This window comes from Oryx dammah, unplaced genomic scaffold, assembly GCF_014754425.2.
Source record: "Oryx dammah isolate SB20612 unplaced genomic scaffold, SCBI_Odam_1.1 HiC_scaffold_2, whole genome shotgun sequence".
NCBI lineage: Eukaryota > Metazoa > Chordata > Mammalia > Artiodactyla > Bovidae > Oryx > Oryx dammah.
Genome location: NW_024070186.1, coordinates 667,569 through 685,057, shown reverse-complemented (window position 1 = coordinate 685,057; position 17,489 = coordinate 667,569). Strand labels below are relative to the sequence as shown.

The 17,489-nt window shown below is 41.4% G+C and overlaps 1 protein-coding gene across 1 annotated transcript in view; it reads left to right on the top strand.

The window, feature by feature from the left end:
• KCNH8 (potassium voltage-gated channel subfamily H member 8) overlaps positions 1-17,489 on the top strand; it is a 476,728-nt gene that overhangs the window by 432,643 nt on the left and 26,596 nt on the right. Inside the window, exons 13-15 of the mRNA XM_040263440.1 lie at positions 1,005-1,357; positions 3,590-3,696; positions 6,071-6,147. Of these exons, the coding sequence (XP_040119374.1) occupies positions 1,005-1,357; positions 3,590-3,696; positions 6,071-6,147 (537 nt within the window). The remainder of the gene's footprint in view (positions 1-1,004; positions 1,358-3,589; positions 3,697-6,070; positions 6,148-17,489) is intronic.

The following is a 17,489-nucleotide window of genomic DNA, read 5'->3' as shown; positions in this document are numbered from 1 at the left end:
ACAGCTCCTTCCTCTCCCAGGGCCCTTCACAGGGAGCAGATCACAGCATTTGCTGTATTTCCCACCGCCTGACTTGTGGGAACCAGGAGAACCAAGGAAACTTCTCATCTTCTTCCATCTATGATACAAAATAGGAAAAAGCTTTCTTCTCCATGATAATATAATTTTGCTGGTTGATCTCCACAGGAAGTTCCACTGAGGACCCTGTAGCTTTAAAATATCAAGGCCCAATTGTGCTAAGTGAAATCAGTCAGACAGAAAAAAGACCAAAACTGTATGAGGTAATTTACACCTGGAAGGATCTAAAAAATACAACAGACTAATGACTACACCCCACAAGAAGCAGACTGACAGACACAGAGAACAAACTGTTGGTTACCAGTGTGCAGAGGAGGGGGCGAGCTTCAGGGTGGGAGAGCTGGAGTGCAGACTATTGGGTATAAAATAAGCTACGGGGTGTATTGCACAACATGAGGAACCAACACGTTACAGTAACTGTAAGTGGAGTATAGCCTATAAAAACTGTGGCTCGTATTATATATCTGTGAATTACATGATGGAATTGTATATAATATCAGCCATTATTCAATAAAATAAAATGATAAGGATACATGAAATTAATTAGTTAATTAAACTATCAAGGCCCAAGACTTCTCAGTAAAATTGAAAATGTCTTATTCCTAAAAGTGTGCCATCATATACTATTATAAGTGACAGGCTGATGAAAGCCCGATGCAAACCTGGTAAAAGGCACCTTTCGCCTGGCTCCCATAAGAAGGTTTAAGAGACCAAACAAACAAAAGCACCTAGCAGAGAGAATAAGCCTAGCAGAGATCAGAAACCCGGAGACTTCAACACCTGAATAAGTAAAAGCCAGTCTGTGAAGTCTTCCCTTTTAAAGTTTCCCAGGGAGCTGACTGTTCAGACGGGAGTTACTGGTGAATGTAGCATGCCTCTGAAAAGCTCTTCACGTCTGTGCTCATCTCTGTCATCCTCTGCTTCAGCCGGAGCCCAAGGGAAACGGCAGTATCAAGAAGAGACTGCCGTCCATCGTGGAAGACGAGGAGGAGGACGACGAGGGGGAGGAGACAGCCTCCCTGTCCCCCGTCTACACCAGGGGACCCGCCTCTTCTCGCAGCAAGCGGCCTGGAGGCGGTAAGAGCTACCTCGGCTTAAGCCTGAAGCAGCTGGCCTCGGGAACAGTGCCGTTTCACTCACCTATCAGAGTCTCCAGTTCAAACTCCCCCAAAACCAAGCAGGAGACGGATGCCCCAAACTATGGCAAAAGAAAAGAGAAGAACTTGAAATTGCAGCTTTCAACTTTGAACAGTGCTGGACCCCCAGACCTCAGTCCAAGGTAAGAGCTTAGTTCACAGAATCCTTTCCCGGTGGAGGTGGCTGCTTTTGCTCCCCCCTGGCACCTGGCTAGAAAATTACTCAGCCTTCTGGACCTTTCTACCATGCAAGTTCCTAGCCTGGAGGCTTCAGCTTTCCTAAATTTTTCTGTGCAATTTTTGACTCTATAGTGAAGTGCGGGCAGAATGAGAATAAATCATGTTAGTCATATTCTCAGAAGGGTCCATTAAATCTTCCCAATTCCTTCTCTTCTCCGTTTATTCATTTAGCTCTACCTATTTTTATATACTTGAGAGGGTTGCCGTATCCTCCTCCATGGAATCTTCCCAACGCAGGGACTGAACCCTCATCTCCTCTGACTTCTGCATTGGCGGGTGGGTTGAGCCAGTCTGCCAGTGAGCCACCTGGCTTTTATAGATGTATATTTCTACATTGTGATTTTATAATTTATAAATTTCTGATAAAAGTGAAAGAGAGGAAATGAAGTTTATATAATTATCCCCCAATATCTGAAACTTTACCAAAAGTTTCACAGGGCAGTCAGTGGAAATGATAAAGAAACTGAAGTGCTGGTCTTCATTTCCCATAGTGTTTGCTTCATTATTGTGGGTAACTGAAGCTTGGTTTTACTTCCAGCCTCTTCATTAGGTAAGATGGGATGGTTCTATTTTTAATTTAAAACATTCACTTTAGGATCCACTAAGATGATTGAGACAGCAAAAATTCGGGACTCAGAAAATGTGAAAAGGGTAGTATGGAGCATAGCAGCTAAGTAAAACCAGACATAAGAAAAACATATTAAATGACTTCTATTCCCAGATACTCAGCTGGGTAATTTTTCATTTACTGTTATGGTTAGTCTTTTCAGGAATCTTATAAAGTAGTTCATATTACCTCAGCTATAAACTTATAAGAAGTGTATTTTGAAAGTTAAATAGTTTGTCTAAAATTTCAAAAATTTGTGTTCTGAAACATAGATTCAACGTCTGTTTTTCTGTTTATAAGGCAAGAGCTCTTTCTGATATACTATATATGGGTTACTCTCTTGAAGAATACAATTTATCCATTTAGAGAAAATAGTAAGGAAAAAATAAGCAAAGCAGGTTTAGTGAAAAGTAGATGGATATAAAATGTTCAGGAATTCAGCTGGAGATGGTAATTTTAAAACTCAGCTTAACTGTTCTTCGTAAAGTTTCTCTAATATGAAAAAATAATAAATTTTAAATAGGGAGAAAATGTATCAGAGCTGGAAAATAAAGGTTCATGTACACCTGATTCTACACTTATGAAAAAAAAATGTTTTATTTTATATACAGAGAAAGGTTTTGAGAACATGGCAAAATGTGAATGGTAGTAGTGCCTGACAGATGCTTTTTTTTGATATCTTGATTGTATGTTTACATTTTCTACAATAAATTCATCTTTTTAAAAAAATTATGAGTGGATCAGATTTTCACCAAGGAAAGAAGATTAGCTAGAGACCTAGTAGTCACTGGCACCCACCCCAGTGCTCTCGCCTGGAGAATCCCAGGGACGGGGGAGCCTGGTGGGCTGCCGTCTATGGGGTCGCGCAGAGTCGGACACGACTGAAGTGACTTAGCAGTAGCAGAAGTAGTCATTTAAATACAATTCTTCATCTGTCGCTTTGGAGTTTCATCTGAGTCTAGAGAAAAGTTACCATTAGGTTAAAACTCTTTAATTCTGGATAGAACAGTAAATTAATATGAATTTAGATAAGAGGACTTCTGTAGCTAAGGTTTTGAATCTGAGAATAAATAAGAATCTAAAATCTATAGAAATATGACATGAGATAAAATTGTGAGACGCACAAGTATTTCTAAACATCCCAGTAGCCACATCTATGAAAAGTAAGCACACACATGCACACGTGAAATTATTTACTAATAATTTAATGATATGTTTTATTTGATTTGAGATGCCTCAAATATTAGCATTTCAAATATAAACAGTATAAAAAATTACTAGTTAAATAACATAAAGTTTTTACTAAAATCTTGAAAATCCGGTGTGTGTTTTACACTTACAGCACATCTCATTTTCACATTTCAGGCACTCAATGGCTGGATAAGGCTAATGGCCACCACGTTGGTTAGCACAGCTCCAGAGTGTCTAGAACTTAGAAATTTAACACAAGATGTTTTAACTCTTCTAAAAGTAACTGTGACGCATGAACGTAAATGCACAGCTAGCCAACCCTCATTATCTCAAACAGGATTGTTGATGGAATTGAAGACGGAAACAGCAGTGAAGAAAACCAGACTTTCGACTTTGGCTCTGAACGAATCAGACCGGAACCCAGAATTTCTCCTCCTCTTGGAGGTAAGCTCTACATTTAGTCTTCTCTCAAGGGGTGACGTTTCTTTGTAACTTGTAATATTTGGCTCTTCACATCAAGTGGCCAAAGTATTGGAGCTTCAGCTTCACCATCAGTCCTTCCAGTGAATGTTCAGGGCTGATTTCCCTTAGGATGGACTGGTTGGCTCTCCTTGCAGTCCAAGGCTTTCCAGAGTCTTTTCCAGCACCACAGCTTGAAAGCATCAGTCCTTTGGCGCTCACCCTTCTTTGTGGTCCAACTCTCCTGAACACAGGCAACCCCAAAGAGTCACGAGGTGTGAGGCCGGCAGCCTTTTGCCAGCTCCCTCCTCCCCTTCCCACCTGGCTCTGATGTCCTTGTGTGAGGCTCTCCTGCTAATGAGCGAGTCCTTCCATGGGCAAAGCCCAGCACAAGAAAGACTTCTGAATGCGCAGTTCTGAGGGTGTGTTGCCACTTGGTAGAATGCCAGTCTTCTATCCCAGTCAGCACCTCTTCCGGGCACCCGTCATCTCTTGGGGAGACGGGTGGATGAGACCCCTGGTGGGACGACGGTGGGTAGGGATGGAGGAGAGGAATGCAGATGGCAGTCAGCAGTTCTCATGCGTTCAAGTAACGGACTTTCACGTGCTGATACCACTCTGCTTGGAGCAAGAGGCACAGAAGTTGTAGGTCTGGTCAAACAGGTGTGAGCCTTCGCTATGGAAGCTGGCGGTGGGTCCCCCCCCCGGGAGTTCTCCTTGTTGGGTCACAGGATGTCACCGTGACCGCCCGCCTGACAGTCCTGGCCCCGCCCCTTCCACCCTCCGCCTCTCCCTTTCCGCGTTCACTCTGACACTCATCCGTTCGAGCGACAGGCACTCCGCACTCTGCCCTTTCACCCTTTCCTTGCCTCGTTCATCTCTTCCCTGCTTTGCTACCAAAGTCGCTTCCACTCTGTTCTCCACACAAAAAGCGGACTATTCAAAAAAAATACAAATCTATTCTTATCATTTTATTCCTATGCTTAAAATCCTGAGATGAGCTCCCATTGCCTTTAGGATGAAATTCAAACTTATTGCATAATTGCTTTTTGAATGTCTCTTTTCTCTGCTTGGAGAAGGAAATGGCAACCCACTCCAGTAATCTTGCCTGGAGAATCCCACTAGACCCAAAGCTCCATGAGAGTCAATATATTTTCTTTATTTCTGTCTCCTCTAAAGGGGAGCTTCCCTGATAGTTCAGTTGGTAAAGGATCCACCTGCAGTGGATTGACCCCAGTTCAATTCCCGGGTCAGGAAGACCCCCTGGAGAAGGGATAGGCTACCCACTCCAGTATTCTTGGGTTTCCCTGGTGGCTCAGCTAGTAAAGAATTTGCCTGCAATACAGGTGGCATCGGTTTGATCCCTGGGTTGGGGAGATCCCTTGGAGAAGGAAAAGGCTGCCCACTCCAGTGTTCTGGCCTGAAGAATTCCATAGACTGTATAGTCCATGGGTTGCCAGTCAGACACGACTGAGTGACTTTCACTTCACTTCACCTCTAAAGGAGGTCTAGCCTGCTGTAAGTGATCTCGTATTATTCACTGAACGAAGATATTAACTTTGCAGATATCTGTGTGAAAGGAGCTTTTACCACTCTGCCACTTCAGATTGTTTTGAACAACTTTTTTTCCCCTCCCACAAACAAATTCTCTATGCTTAGTTGACCAGAATTAGGGTATTAAGATAGTCATATCATGATATTTATACTGACAGATAGTACAGGCATAGATGTCTCTATATAACAAATCCTTTCCACTCTAACTAGCAGTGACTCATCTGTGCTTCTGCTCCTAACAAATGTGAATAGATTTGTAAAAGTACGGTAGAGAAAAGGTGGAGACGAGAGAACCAGGGAACGGGGGAAGCTACCCTTTCATGCAGAGCAGACAGAAATCTGCAGTGGAGAAGAGCACCTTTAATAGAGGTGGGAAGAAAATGCTCTCGTGGACCCAGGAATCAAAATATGCAAAGGAAAGAGAGGAGGAAAAGAACGCTCCTTTCCCGTGGCTTGGAGGACGCTGGCTGCAATGTATTTTTTGGCAAACAGTCACAGAAGGGAATGAGTGCCACTGGGCCATGCGGTAGTAATAGTGTGGAGGAGATGGGGCAGTCGGCCACGGGCACTCCCAGTCCGTGTGGCCACAGTCCCCGCCATGCTGCATGCCAGGTTCCAAAGAGTCCTTCCGGTGCCGTCCAGAGGCATGCTAGGGAGACAGAACTGACGGTGTGCGCGTCTCAGGAAAGGCTTAGCTACCTTCCTAACGGTTAGCTTCCTACCCTCCTAAAGGTTAGCTCCTTCCCTGTTCCTCAAATATGAGGCGTCTTCCTAAAGGATTCATTCTGTGTGTGTCACTTTCCAGACCCAGAGATTGGAGCTGCTGTCCTCTTTATCAAAGCGGAGGAGACCAAGCAGCAGATAAACAAACTCAACAGTGAGGTACGGAGCTTTGTCTTTCTCTGGCCAGGCTGGAGTGGTGAGGGGCTAGAAATCCCAGTCACTGGCAGAAGCAGGGTGATAGAGCCATGACAGACATGCGCTGTGGCTGCTAGTGGCAAGTGTGGATGAATTCCCACTCAACCTGATGTAAGTATCAGTTACTCAACTTCTCTCAAGCTCTGCCTTGCCATGTGTGACGAGGAGACAGCAGTTATACCTACCTTGTGGCCCGTTTGTGAAGTTAAATGAGACCATCTAGCTAGATCATTTAGCATACAGGAAACATTAAGTGCTAATTTCTCTAATTAATGTCATAAACGTATTGATGTTTGATTTCATTGGTGCTTTTTCACTTTTTTATATACTTCAATTTTTAATGAGTTAAAGCAAGATCGTTCGTCCAGAGATGAATCAAAATGGTGAATCGGAGTAATCCAGTGGCCTGACACTGTCCTTTTCTCTAGTCTGCACTCGCTTCATAACTCTGAGCACTTTAGCTCTCTAGATCTTACCATCTCTTTGTATAACATAAGGTAATTAAAAGATAATTTTATTGAGGTATATTGTACACCTTATAAAAGGCACTCATTTGAAATGAGTACAATTTAATAATTTTTAGTAGCTTTATTGAGTGATTCAGCCATGCCCCTGTGAGTTTTAGAATACTTTTTATCATCCTAACAAGATCTCCCACACCCATTCATGATTAATTCCTGTTCCTATATCCAGTCCTGGGCAACCACTTGTCTACTTCCTGTTTCTATTAGTTTGTCTTTTCTGGATATTTCATACAAAAAGAGAAGGTAATTTCTGAGTCACTCTCTTCATTTGGGTGCCCCCCAATATAATTAATTTTTCTAAAAAGATTTTGAGACAATGGTTTGCATGCAAATACCTTCTCTGGGAAGTGATCTGGGAAGCAAGAGGAAGGAGTAGAGGAATAAGACGAGAAAGAAAGGAAGGCAAGTGAATCAGGGGGTGTTAACGAGATGAATAACTCTGCAGACAGTTGGGGCTCCATTCTGCTGGGGTGGGGGCACTGAGAGTTTATGCAGGGCAACTCGGAATTGTTCTTCCATGAGACAAGAGAAAAGATGGCTTCTGAGGGATTACCTGCAGGCTTAGCTGCAGGAGAGACTAGAAAGATCCTTCAAATAGGAAAATACAGGAAGACCCAACTGTTTGTGACGACCTTCAGCATAGACCTAGGTCAAATACCCTGAGCAAGCACAGACAGGGTAATAGGACTGAAGTGGTAGATTCTCTGATGAGATCTTGGCAGAAAATGTAGCCAACTGATGATAAGATCTGAGAAAAGTGAAATTCATATAAACGTAACTGGTTTCCAATTTTCTGTAACAATGGAAAACTGGGCATCTTGTCATAACGTGCAGAGGTTTCTGCTCCCCTGTGTTCCATCAGCTCACTGCCCTCTCTCCTGAGTCTGCGCTCTCTGGAGGTGAGATTGTTGCCAACAAGAAGTAAGAGGCCAAAGTGCAGACTGACCAGTTAGGAACAGAAACACTGACTGGATTGGAACCCCTTTAACTGTAAGGGCTTGTCCCTACGCGGGCCACCCAAAAGCCTCTTATTGAAAATACACCGAAAGACCAAAACAAAACCAACTAAACCCTCTGTTGGAGACCTGGACATCAACTTGTGTGTGTGCGTGTGCACGCGTGTGTGTGTGTGTGTGTGTGTGTGCATTGTGTGTGTTTGGTTTAAGAGCACTTTATTGTTGAGGAGTTTCTTTGATTGGTGGGGTTTTTTTGTTTGTTTGTTTGGACATCAGCTTCTTATGAAACAGTTTCCTTTAAGATATTGTCATCAGATAAAATCACCCATCTGCATTATTTTCTCTCACATTTGAGGGGATTATCTAGTGGCTGTAAGAATGGATTGACCAATATCTTAGCTCAGCTACAGAAGTTAGTGATTAGTTTGGGGAAAAAGATGTGTATCTTCACCTTTTGGAATGTTGGTTTTTCCAAGTTACAGCTGAAAATCCATACACTATATGCCTTTCCTTTCAGAATCTGAGTCAGTGATAGATACCTTAAAACACATAACCGTTTGAAAACAAAATATTTCCCCTGTGTGATTCTGCATTCATGACTGCTTTCCTAGTGAAATAACATAAATCGTGTTATCTTGTCATACATTGAAGTAAAAAGGACAAGATAAGTGTCAGTGGTCTGATTATTCCTTCCCTAAAGAATTAGTTTTTCCTTAGTTGAAAATACCTGATTTCTTCATAGTTGAAGCGTAAGTCAAAAAGACCTTATTTTTCACACATAATTTAATTTGTACATAGTCTTGACCCTTTAGGTATTACATTAGACTCACTAAGACAGACAGGATTAAAATACGAACTGACTTCAAACTGTAAAATTACCCCCTTCTAACCACCTACTTGTCTTTTCCCCATAGTTTCTACAAAGTAATGTTTACATAGCCAAAAAAAGAAAAATTTCTGTCTTTCAAAGGCCAAGACTAATTTTTCTGTTTCACCTACTTCTTGCTATTCACATATGTGATCATTCGATTGCTCTATTCTTTCTTTATTCTATTCTTTTGGTTAGAAGTAAGCAGGAGAAGAATTAATAATAGATGGTAAGAGGCACTGGGTGACAATAACTCTGCAACCCAAAGGGGACCCTCTCAATCTAGGTGAGGCATATTTGACACTCACTTCACTTAACCCAGAGGGCTTCGTGCGATGCCCATTCTGATATTTGCTCAAACATTTCAGATATAAAGAAATTGTTCACTGATGTGTAGAGTTCATAATCAGCTGACTAAACACAGCACTAAAATGAGGAAAGGAAAACTGTTGCTAATAACCGACACTCACAGAACTGTCTGGAGAGCTTAGGAGATGTAGGACGGCTGCTGGTGTTAGAAGGCTTTTGAAAACATTGCCATTGCTTTGCAGCAGTGAAATGGTGACATGCTAAGAAAATTGTTTAAAAATAACAACAAAACGCCGATGGGTGGCAGGGGCCGTGTCAGTCGAATGTTCTGCTTCTGAAAAGGTTTGTAGGTCAGGCTCAGAGGGCTTCCTCATCTCCGAAATCTGGTGACCCAGAAAGACTCCACGGCCAGGCCTCCGCAGAAGTGATGCATCAAACCCAACAGAGAGAAAGGTGGGGGGTCTGGAGTGAGAACGGCCTCCAGGTCCCCATCCATGGACTAGCTCCGTGACTTCCGCAAAGCGGGCACCTCCCCTACGTTCAGCTCTGTTGTCTACTAAATATTAATAATACAGTCTGTCAGAGAGGAGTGTTGTAAGGACTTCAGACTCTGTGTAAAGCCCCAGACACGGTGTCTTCCATTAATAAATGGTCAAATGGCCATTCCTTCCTCACGCAAGGTCATGCTTCTAGTCAACAAATGTGACTCAAGTTAGACCCCCTGCTACCCAACAGTGCCCTATGCAGACTGATAGAATTCGTCAATGCTGAGGGAATAAAATGAAATGAATTAAGAGAAACATACTTAATTATGAAAATTACTGCTTTCACCTGGGATTTCCTTTTGCTATGAAGATGCTCACTATCAAGTTAATATCAAAAATGATAGGAAAAAATACATTTCAATGCATCTTACTTTAGCGAAACAGTTTGAGGTAATGGTGTCACTGACTTACTGTAAAGAACAGTTCCTCCGTAACACTTAGAGATTGAAGGGCAAAGAGAGCCAGTATGCCAGTTAATAGTGCTTGACCATTACTTGATGTTACACTAAACATATAAACAGCAAAATGATGATAAAACTAGGCAGAAGACAAGCTGCCAAACTTAACAGAAAGATGACCGCAGTCAAACCTTCATTTGCAAAGTGAGAAAAAGTGGTGACTTGTTAAATCATCCTTAGCAGAGTGCAGCTTGGCTAGAATGCTCTACTCACCACTTTTAGTATTTTTCTTGTAGGTACATAAGGGAGTCAGTTAATATTGGGCTATTTTAAGGCAACTTGAGCTTTAACTAAATTCAGAAGAATGAAATATATACATGCCTAAACAAAAGAAACTATTTTTGGGGGCTCCAAAATCACTGCACATGGTGACTGCAGCCATGAAATTAAAAGCCACTTCCTCCTTGGAAGAAAAGCTATGACCAACCTAGACAGCATATTAAAAAGCAGAGACATTACTTTGCCAACAAAGGTACATCTAGTCAAAGCTGTGGTTTTTCCAGTGGTCATGTATGGATGTGAGAGTTGGACCATAAAGAAAGCTGAGCACCAAAGAACTGATGCTTTTGAACTGTGGTGTTGGAGAAGACTCTTGGGAGTCCCTTGGACTGCAAGGAGATCCAACCAGTCCATTCTAAAGGAGATCAGTCCTGGGTGTTCATTGGAAGGACTGATGCTGAAGCTGAAACTCCAATACTTTGGCCACCTGATGCAAAGAACTGATTCATTTGAAAAGACCCTGATGCTGGGAAAGATTGAGGGCAGGAGGAGAAGGGGACGACAGAGGATGAGACGGCTGGATGGCATCACCGACTCAGTGGACATGGGTTTGGGTGGACTCCGGGAGTTGGTGATGGACAGGGAGGCCTGGTGTGCTGCAGTCCATGGGGTCCAAAGAGTTGGACACAACTGAGTGACTGAACTGAAACAAAAAAAGTGAGCTTTGTAGTAACAACAATTTATATTGACTCTATTGAGACAGAGTCTGGCTTCTCGTACTTTTTATTAACTCCAGGTTTGAAACAACTTGATTGAGATATGACTGACATGTTGCAGAATTCATCCACTTAAAGTTACAACCTAAGACATCCCTGGCGGTCCAGGCTTCCCCTGCAGGGCGCACAGGTTCAGTCCCTGGTTGGGGAACTGAGATCCTGCATGCTGTGCAGTGGGGCCAAAATTAATTAAGTAACGTGTAAAAGGCAAGACCTTTTAGTATATTCCTAGACTCGTGCACGCATCACCATAATAAATTTTTGAACATTTCGTTACCCCACAAAGGAAGTTTGCCCACACAGCCAACACCAGTGGCTCCCCGCCCCTCAGCCCCGTGCAACCGCTGATCCACACTCCATGCCTATACACTCGCCTGCTCTGGACATTTCATGTAAATGGAATCGTACAATATGGCCCCTTGTGACTGGCTCTTTTCGTTGAGCGTGTTTTTGCTGTTTTCATCTCACATTGTGGCATACCAGTACTTTATTCCTTTTTATTGCCAAATAATAGGTTTCATTATATAGATATTCCACGTTTTATTTATTCATTCATCACTAGATGGGCTTTTGCAGTGTACCCACTCTTTGGCGGTAAGAATAATGCTGCTATGAGCATTCAAGAAACAATCAGAAAAAGGTTGTGTGGGCTTTAAAGGAAAAGCATGTGCGAAAGGATTTCATTTCTCTCTGTCCGCGCTGAGTGATTTCAACCAGGTACAGATGGCCATCACAGTGTGATGGGTAGTCCACTGACTATGCTGCTCTATTTTTTGGGTTTAATTGGAGGAGAGTTGCTTTACAACGCTGCGGTGGTTTCTGCTGTACAACGTGAGTCCGCCGGAAGTAGTCAAGCATCTCCTCTCTCGGGGGCCCCCTCCCACGCCCCATCTCAGGCTGAGCTCCTTCCCGCCGCCGGCGTCTCACGCGCGCTCGTGTGTGTGTCCCGGCTGCTCTCAGTTCGCCCCATCCCCTGCCTCCCACGCCGTGTCCATGAGTCCGTTCTCTGCATCAGCGTCTCAGCGCCTGTCCTGCAAACGGGCTCCTCGGGACCATTTTTCTAGGTCTTGTATGTATGCGTTAACATACGACAGTTTTCTCTCCCCGACTTTGTGTGCACATTTTAATTTCTCTCGAGTAAGGAAGAATTGCTGGTAACTCTGTGTAACATCTGAGCAGCCTCCAGACTTCCCCAGAGCAGCAGACCCACTGTACACTTAGCAGCAGATGAAGATTCCAAGTCTCCGGTTGCTCGCAGCAACTTTTAGTTATCTGATTTTCTTTTCTTATGACCATTCTTGTGTGTGTGAGGTGGTATCTCATGTGGTTTTCAGTTCCATTTCCCTGAGAGCTGACAATGTTGAGCATATTTTCCTGTGCTTACTGGGCATTTGCATGTATTTGGACAACTGTCAGTTTACGACTTCACTTTCACTTTTCACTTTCATGTGTTGGAGAAGGAAATGACAACCCACTCCAGTGTTCTTGCCTGGAGAATCCCAGGGACGGGGGAGTCTGGCAGGCTGCTCTATGGGGTCACACAGAGTCGGACACGACTGAAGCGACTTAGCAGCAGCAGCAGGTTACATCCTCTACCCATTTTAAAACTCGTTTGTCTATTTATTATTGAGTTGGGGGTGTTCTCTATATATTCTAGATAACAAGTTATGATGTACAGTTTTCTTCTCCCATTCTTTAAGTTGTCCTTTCATCTTCTTAATGTTTTTCTACAAAGCACAAAGTATTAATTTTGGTGGTATCAATTTTAATTGGTTGTTGTTGTTTTTTTTTCTGTGATTTTAAGGTAACGTCTAAGAAACCACTGCCTACTCCAGGGTCATGAAGATTCATTCCTCTCTTTTCTTCTAGGAGTTTTATAGTGTGAGCTCTTACATTTAGGTCTTTGATCTGTTTTGAACTAATTTTTCTATATGGTTTGGTGTGTGTGTGGGTTTGTGTGTGTCTGTTAAGTCACTTCAGTCATGTCTGACACTTTCTGACCCCATGGACTGTAGCCCTCCAGGCTCCTCTGTCCAGGAGATTCTCCAGGCAAGAATACTGGAGTGGGTTGCCATTTCTTTCTCCATATGGTTGATGAATGGGCTAAATTTTATTTAATGTTTTTTTGTGTGAATGTCCAGTTATCACATCACCATTTGTAAAAAACAAAACAAAACAAAACACTGTTTTCGCCCATTGAACCGTCTTAGCACACCTATGAGACACTTGCCATCGATATTAGGGTTTATTTCTGGAGTCTCAATTCTATTCTAGTGATCTATATGTCTATCTATATCTTTTTTCATTTCTTTCAACAGTATTTTATTTTTCAAAAGTAGTTCTTGGTGTACAAATATCCTTAGTTAATGTATTCCTGAGTTCTATCATTTTTGATGCTATTGTTAATAAAATTGATTTCTTAATTTATGTTTGGGTTGTTCACTCATACTGCACAGAAACGCACCTGATTTTTCCATGCTCATCTTGCATCCTCCAACTTTACCAAGCTTTTTAAATAGTTCTAATAATTTAAGGGTGGGTTTTTTGGAAAAATTTTATATAAGATCATGCCTTCTAGAAATAGAGAAGCTTTTGTTTCTTCCTTCCCAATTTAAATACCTTATATTAACTTTTCTTCCCTAATTGCCTTGCCTAGAACTTCCAGTACAACACTGAATAGAAATGGAAACAAATATCCCTGTCTTCTGCCATTGCTTGGGAAGGAACTCTTTCGGTTTGTCACCATTGAATATGACGTTCAGTTCAGTTCAGTTCAGTTCAGTTCAGTAGCTCAGTCCTGTCCAACTCTTTGCGACCCCATGAATCGCAGCACGCCAGGCCTCCCTGTCCATCACCAACTCCCGGAGTTCACTCAAACTCACGTCCATCTTGTCATTGATGTCATCCAGCCATCTCATCCTCGGTCATCCCCTTCTCCTTCTGCCCCCAATCCCTCCCAGCATCAGAGTCTTTTCCAATGAGTCAACTCTTCGCATGAGGTGGCCAAAGTCCTGTAGTTTCACCTTTTGCATCATTCCTTCCAAAGAAACCCCAGGGCTGATCTCCTTCAGAATGGACTGGTTGGATCTCCTTGCAGTCCATGGGACTCTCAAGAGTCTTCTCCAACACCAGAGTTCAAAAGCATCAATTCTTCGGCGCTCAGCCTTCTTCACAGTCCAACTCTCACATCCATACATGACTACTGGGAAAACCATAGCCTTGACGAGACGGACCTTTGTTGGCAAAGTAATGTCTCTGCTTTTGAATATGCTATCTAGGTTGGTCATAACTTTCCTTCCAAGGAGTAAGCGTCTTTTAATTTCATGGCTGCAGTCACCATCTGCAGTGATTCTGGAGCCCAAAAAAATAAAGTCTGACACTGTTTCCACTGTTTCCCCATCTATTTCCCATGAAGTGATGGGACCAGATGCCATGACCTTCATTTTCTGAATGTTGAGCTTTAAGCCAACTTTTTCTGTCTCCTCTTTTACTTTCATCAAGAGGCTTTTTAGCTCCTCTTCACTTTCTGCCATAACGGTGGTGTCATCTGCATATCTGAGGTGATTGATATTTCTCCTGGCAATCTTGATTCCAGCTTGTGTTTCTTCCAGTCCAGCGTTTCTCATGATGTACTCTGCATAGAAGTTAAATAAGCAGGGTGACAATATACAGCCTTGACGTACTCCTTTTCCTATTTGGAACCAGTCTGTTGTTCCAGGCCCAGTTCTAACTATTGCTTCCTGACCTGCATACAGATTTCTCAAGAGGCAGGTCAGGTGGTCTGGTATTCCCATCTCTTTCAAAATTTTCCAGTTTCTTGTGATCCACACAGTCAAAGGCTTTGGCATAGTCAATAAAGCAGAAATAGATGTAACTGCTGGTTTTTCACAAGTTCTCTTTTTCATGCTGAGGAAACACCTTTGTGTTCCTGATCTGTTGAGTATCTTTATCACATTGCTAAATTTTGTCAAATGCTTTTTCTTGCATCTATTGGATGGTAATGTGTTTGTTTGGTTTTGTTCCTTATTCTACTGAGATGGGGGAGAAGGAAATGGCAACCCACTCCAGTGTTTTTGCCTGGAGAATCCCAGGGACAGAAGAGCCTGGTGGGCTGCCATCTATGGGGTCACACAGAGTCAGACACGACTGAAGCAACTCAGCAGCAGCAGCTACTGAGATGGTGTATTACATTAATTAATGGTTTGGGGATGCTGAACTAACCTTGCGTTCCTAAAATAAATCCCTCTAGCCACGGTGTAGAATCCCTTTTGCATATTTCTGGATTCAGTTTGCCAGTATTTTCCTAAGAATGTTTGCCATCTACACTCATAAATTATTTGTCTGCAGTTTTCTTTTTTCTGTGATATCTTTGTCTGGTTTTTGTGTCAGGGTAATGTTGGTCTCACAGAACAGGTTGGGAAATATTTCCACCTCTTCTATGTTTATGGAGCTCGTGAAGAATTTCTATTAATCTTAAAGATTTGGTGTAATTCACCAGTGAAGCCATCTGACCGTGCATTCTTCTTTGTGGAGAGTGTTTTGATTACTAGTTTACCCACTTGACTTCTATCTCCATTTGGACACTCCATTCCTTCTTGAGTTAGTTTTGGTTCTCTGTGTCCTAAACTGTGTCTAATTCTCCTGAATTATCTACTTTGTTGGCTTGTGATGGTCAAAGCTGTCCCTTATGATTCTTTTCATTTCTGTAATGTTGGTGGTAGTGCCTCCTCTTTCATTCCTGAGTTTGGTAATTTCAGTCATCTCCGTTTTTATCTAGATGAAGCTCTGTCAATTTTGTTGATATTTTTTTAAATAACAGCTTTTGGTTTTGATCATTTTCCTTCATTTCTGTTCTCTATTTTTATTGTTTTCTGCTCTCATCCTTGTTATTTCCTTCTTTCTTTGAATTTAGTTTGTTCTTTTTCCAGGGCCTTAAGGTGGAAGTTGGTGTTAGATCTTTCTTATTTTTTGATAGGCATTACTATAAATTTATCCCTAAGCACCGCTTAACTATATATCCCATAAACTTTAGTATATTCTCATTTTCATTTATATCATTATTTTTAAATTTCTCCTGTGATTTATTTTTTTTGAACTACTTGTTATTTAGTATGTGTGATTTAAAGTCCATGTACTTGAGAATTCTTTACTTTTCTTTATTAGTAACTTCTTATTTCATTCCAACTGGAGAAGACACTTTCTATTATTTTATTCCTATTAAATATATTTAGGTTTCTTTAAGACATAGCATATGGTCTTACCTGGAGAATATTCTGTTTGTGCTTGAGAAGACTGTGTATTATACTGTTGCTGGGTGAATAGTCTATAGATATCTGTTAGGTCTATGACTATAGGTCTGGTATGTTCAAGTTTTCCATTTCTTTATTGATCTAATTGTTCTATTTATTATTAAAAGTTAGAAACTGTAATCTGCAACTGTTAATACTATTTCTTCCTTCAATTCTGATTTTTTTGCTTCATGTGTTTAATGTTCTGCTATTAGTAATATAATATAATTTTTATAATTTTCTGTAAAGTTGACCACCTGTCTTACAAAATATTTCTTCTTTATCTCTAATAAAAAAGTTTTAATCTGTTTTATCTGACATTAATATAGCTTTTCCAGCTTTCTTGTGGTTGTTTGTATGATATTTTTCCATCCATCTACTTCCAACCTACTTATATCTTTGAGTCTAACGTGTGTCTTCTGTTGGCAGCTTGCACATGGATCTTGATTTTTATTCAGCCTATAAATATTTACACTTTGATTAGATTGCTTAATTCATTCATATTTAATATTATTTATATAGTCTGATTTGGCCTTCCGAGGTGGCTCAGTGGTGAAGAATCCACCTGCCAATGCAGGTAGACCCAAGAGATGCGGATTAGATCCCTGGGTCAGGAAAGATCCCCTGGCGTAGGAAATGGCAACTCACTTCCGTATTCCTGCCTGCAAAGTTCCATAGAGAAAGCCTCCTGGCGTGCTGCAGTGCGTGGGGTCACAAAGAGCTGGACGTGACAGAGAGACCGAGCACAAATATAGCCTGATTTACCTCTTTTTTTTTTCACTCATTGTTTTCTATTTATCTCCTGTGTGCTTGTCTTCACCTACTAACTGTGGCCTTCTTGTGTTATGAAATCTTTTTTAAAAATATGTTCAAAACACTTATCACGGTTGCCTAATAAAATAGAATTACATAGACCAAAGAGTGGAGGTTCTTCACTTACTTTATATAATTCCAAAAGCATATATAATACTTGAACATTTTTGTTCTTTTTCAGATGATTTAAAATAAAACTTAGAGAACAATTCCTCCTTGGTTAAGTACATCTGGTATATTTTACTTAAAATTAACTCATATTCTTAGAGGTGCACGCTAGTCATTAGCATACTAAGACTCTGAATTCTTGCAGTAAAGAAACTACATTATCAATAACTTATCTTTAGCCTATACTGATGAAGTGCGTTTGCTTACGGATCATTCTAACAACAAAATAACTATTAACATTTTGTCTGCCATTAGTATAGCTTGGAATAAAATGGAAAGCGCTGGACTAAAGAAGAAGCCTCTTTCAGATGTTATCCAGAATTCTTATCTACCATTTTTAGCCTATGCTATTCTGAGTTTGGTTTTGCCCCATTTTATATAC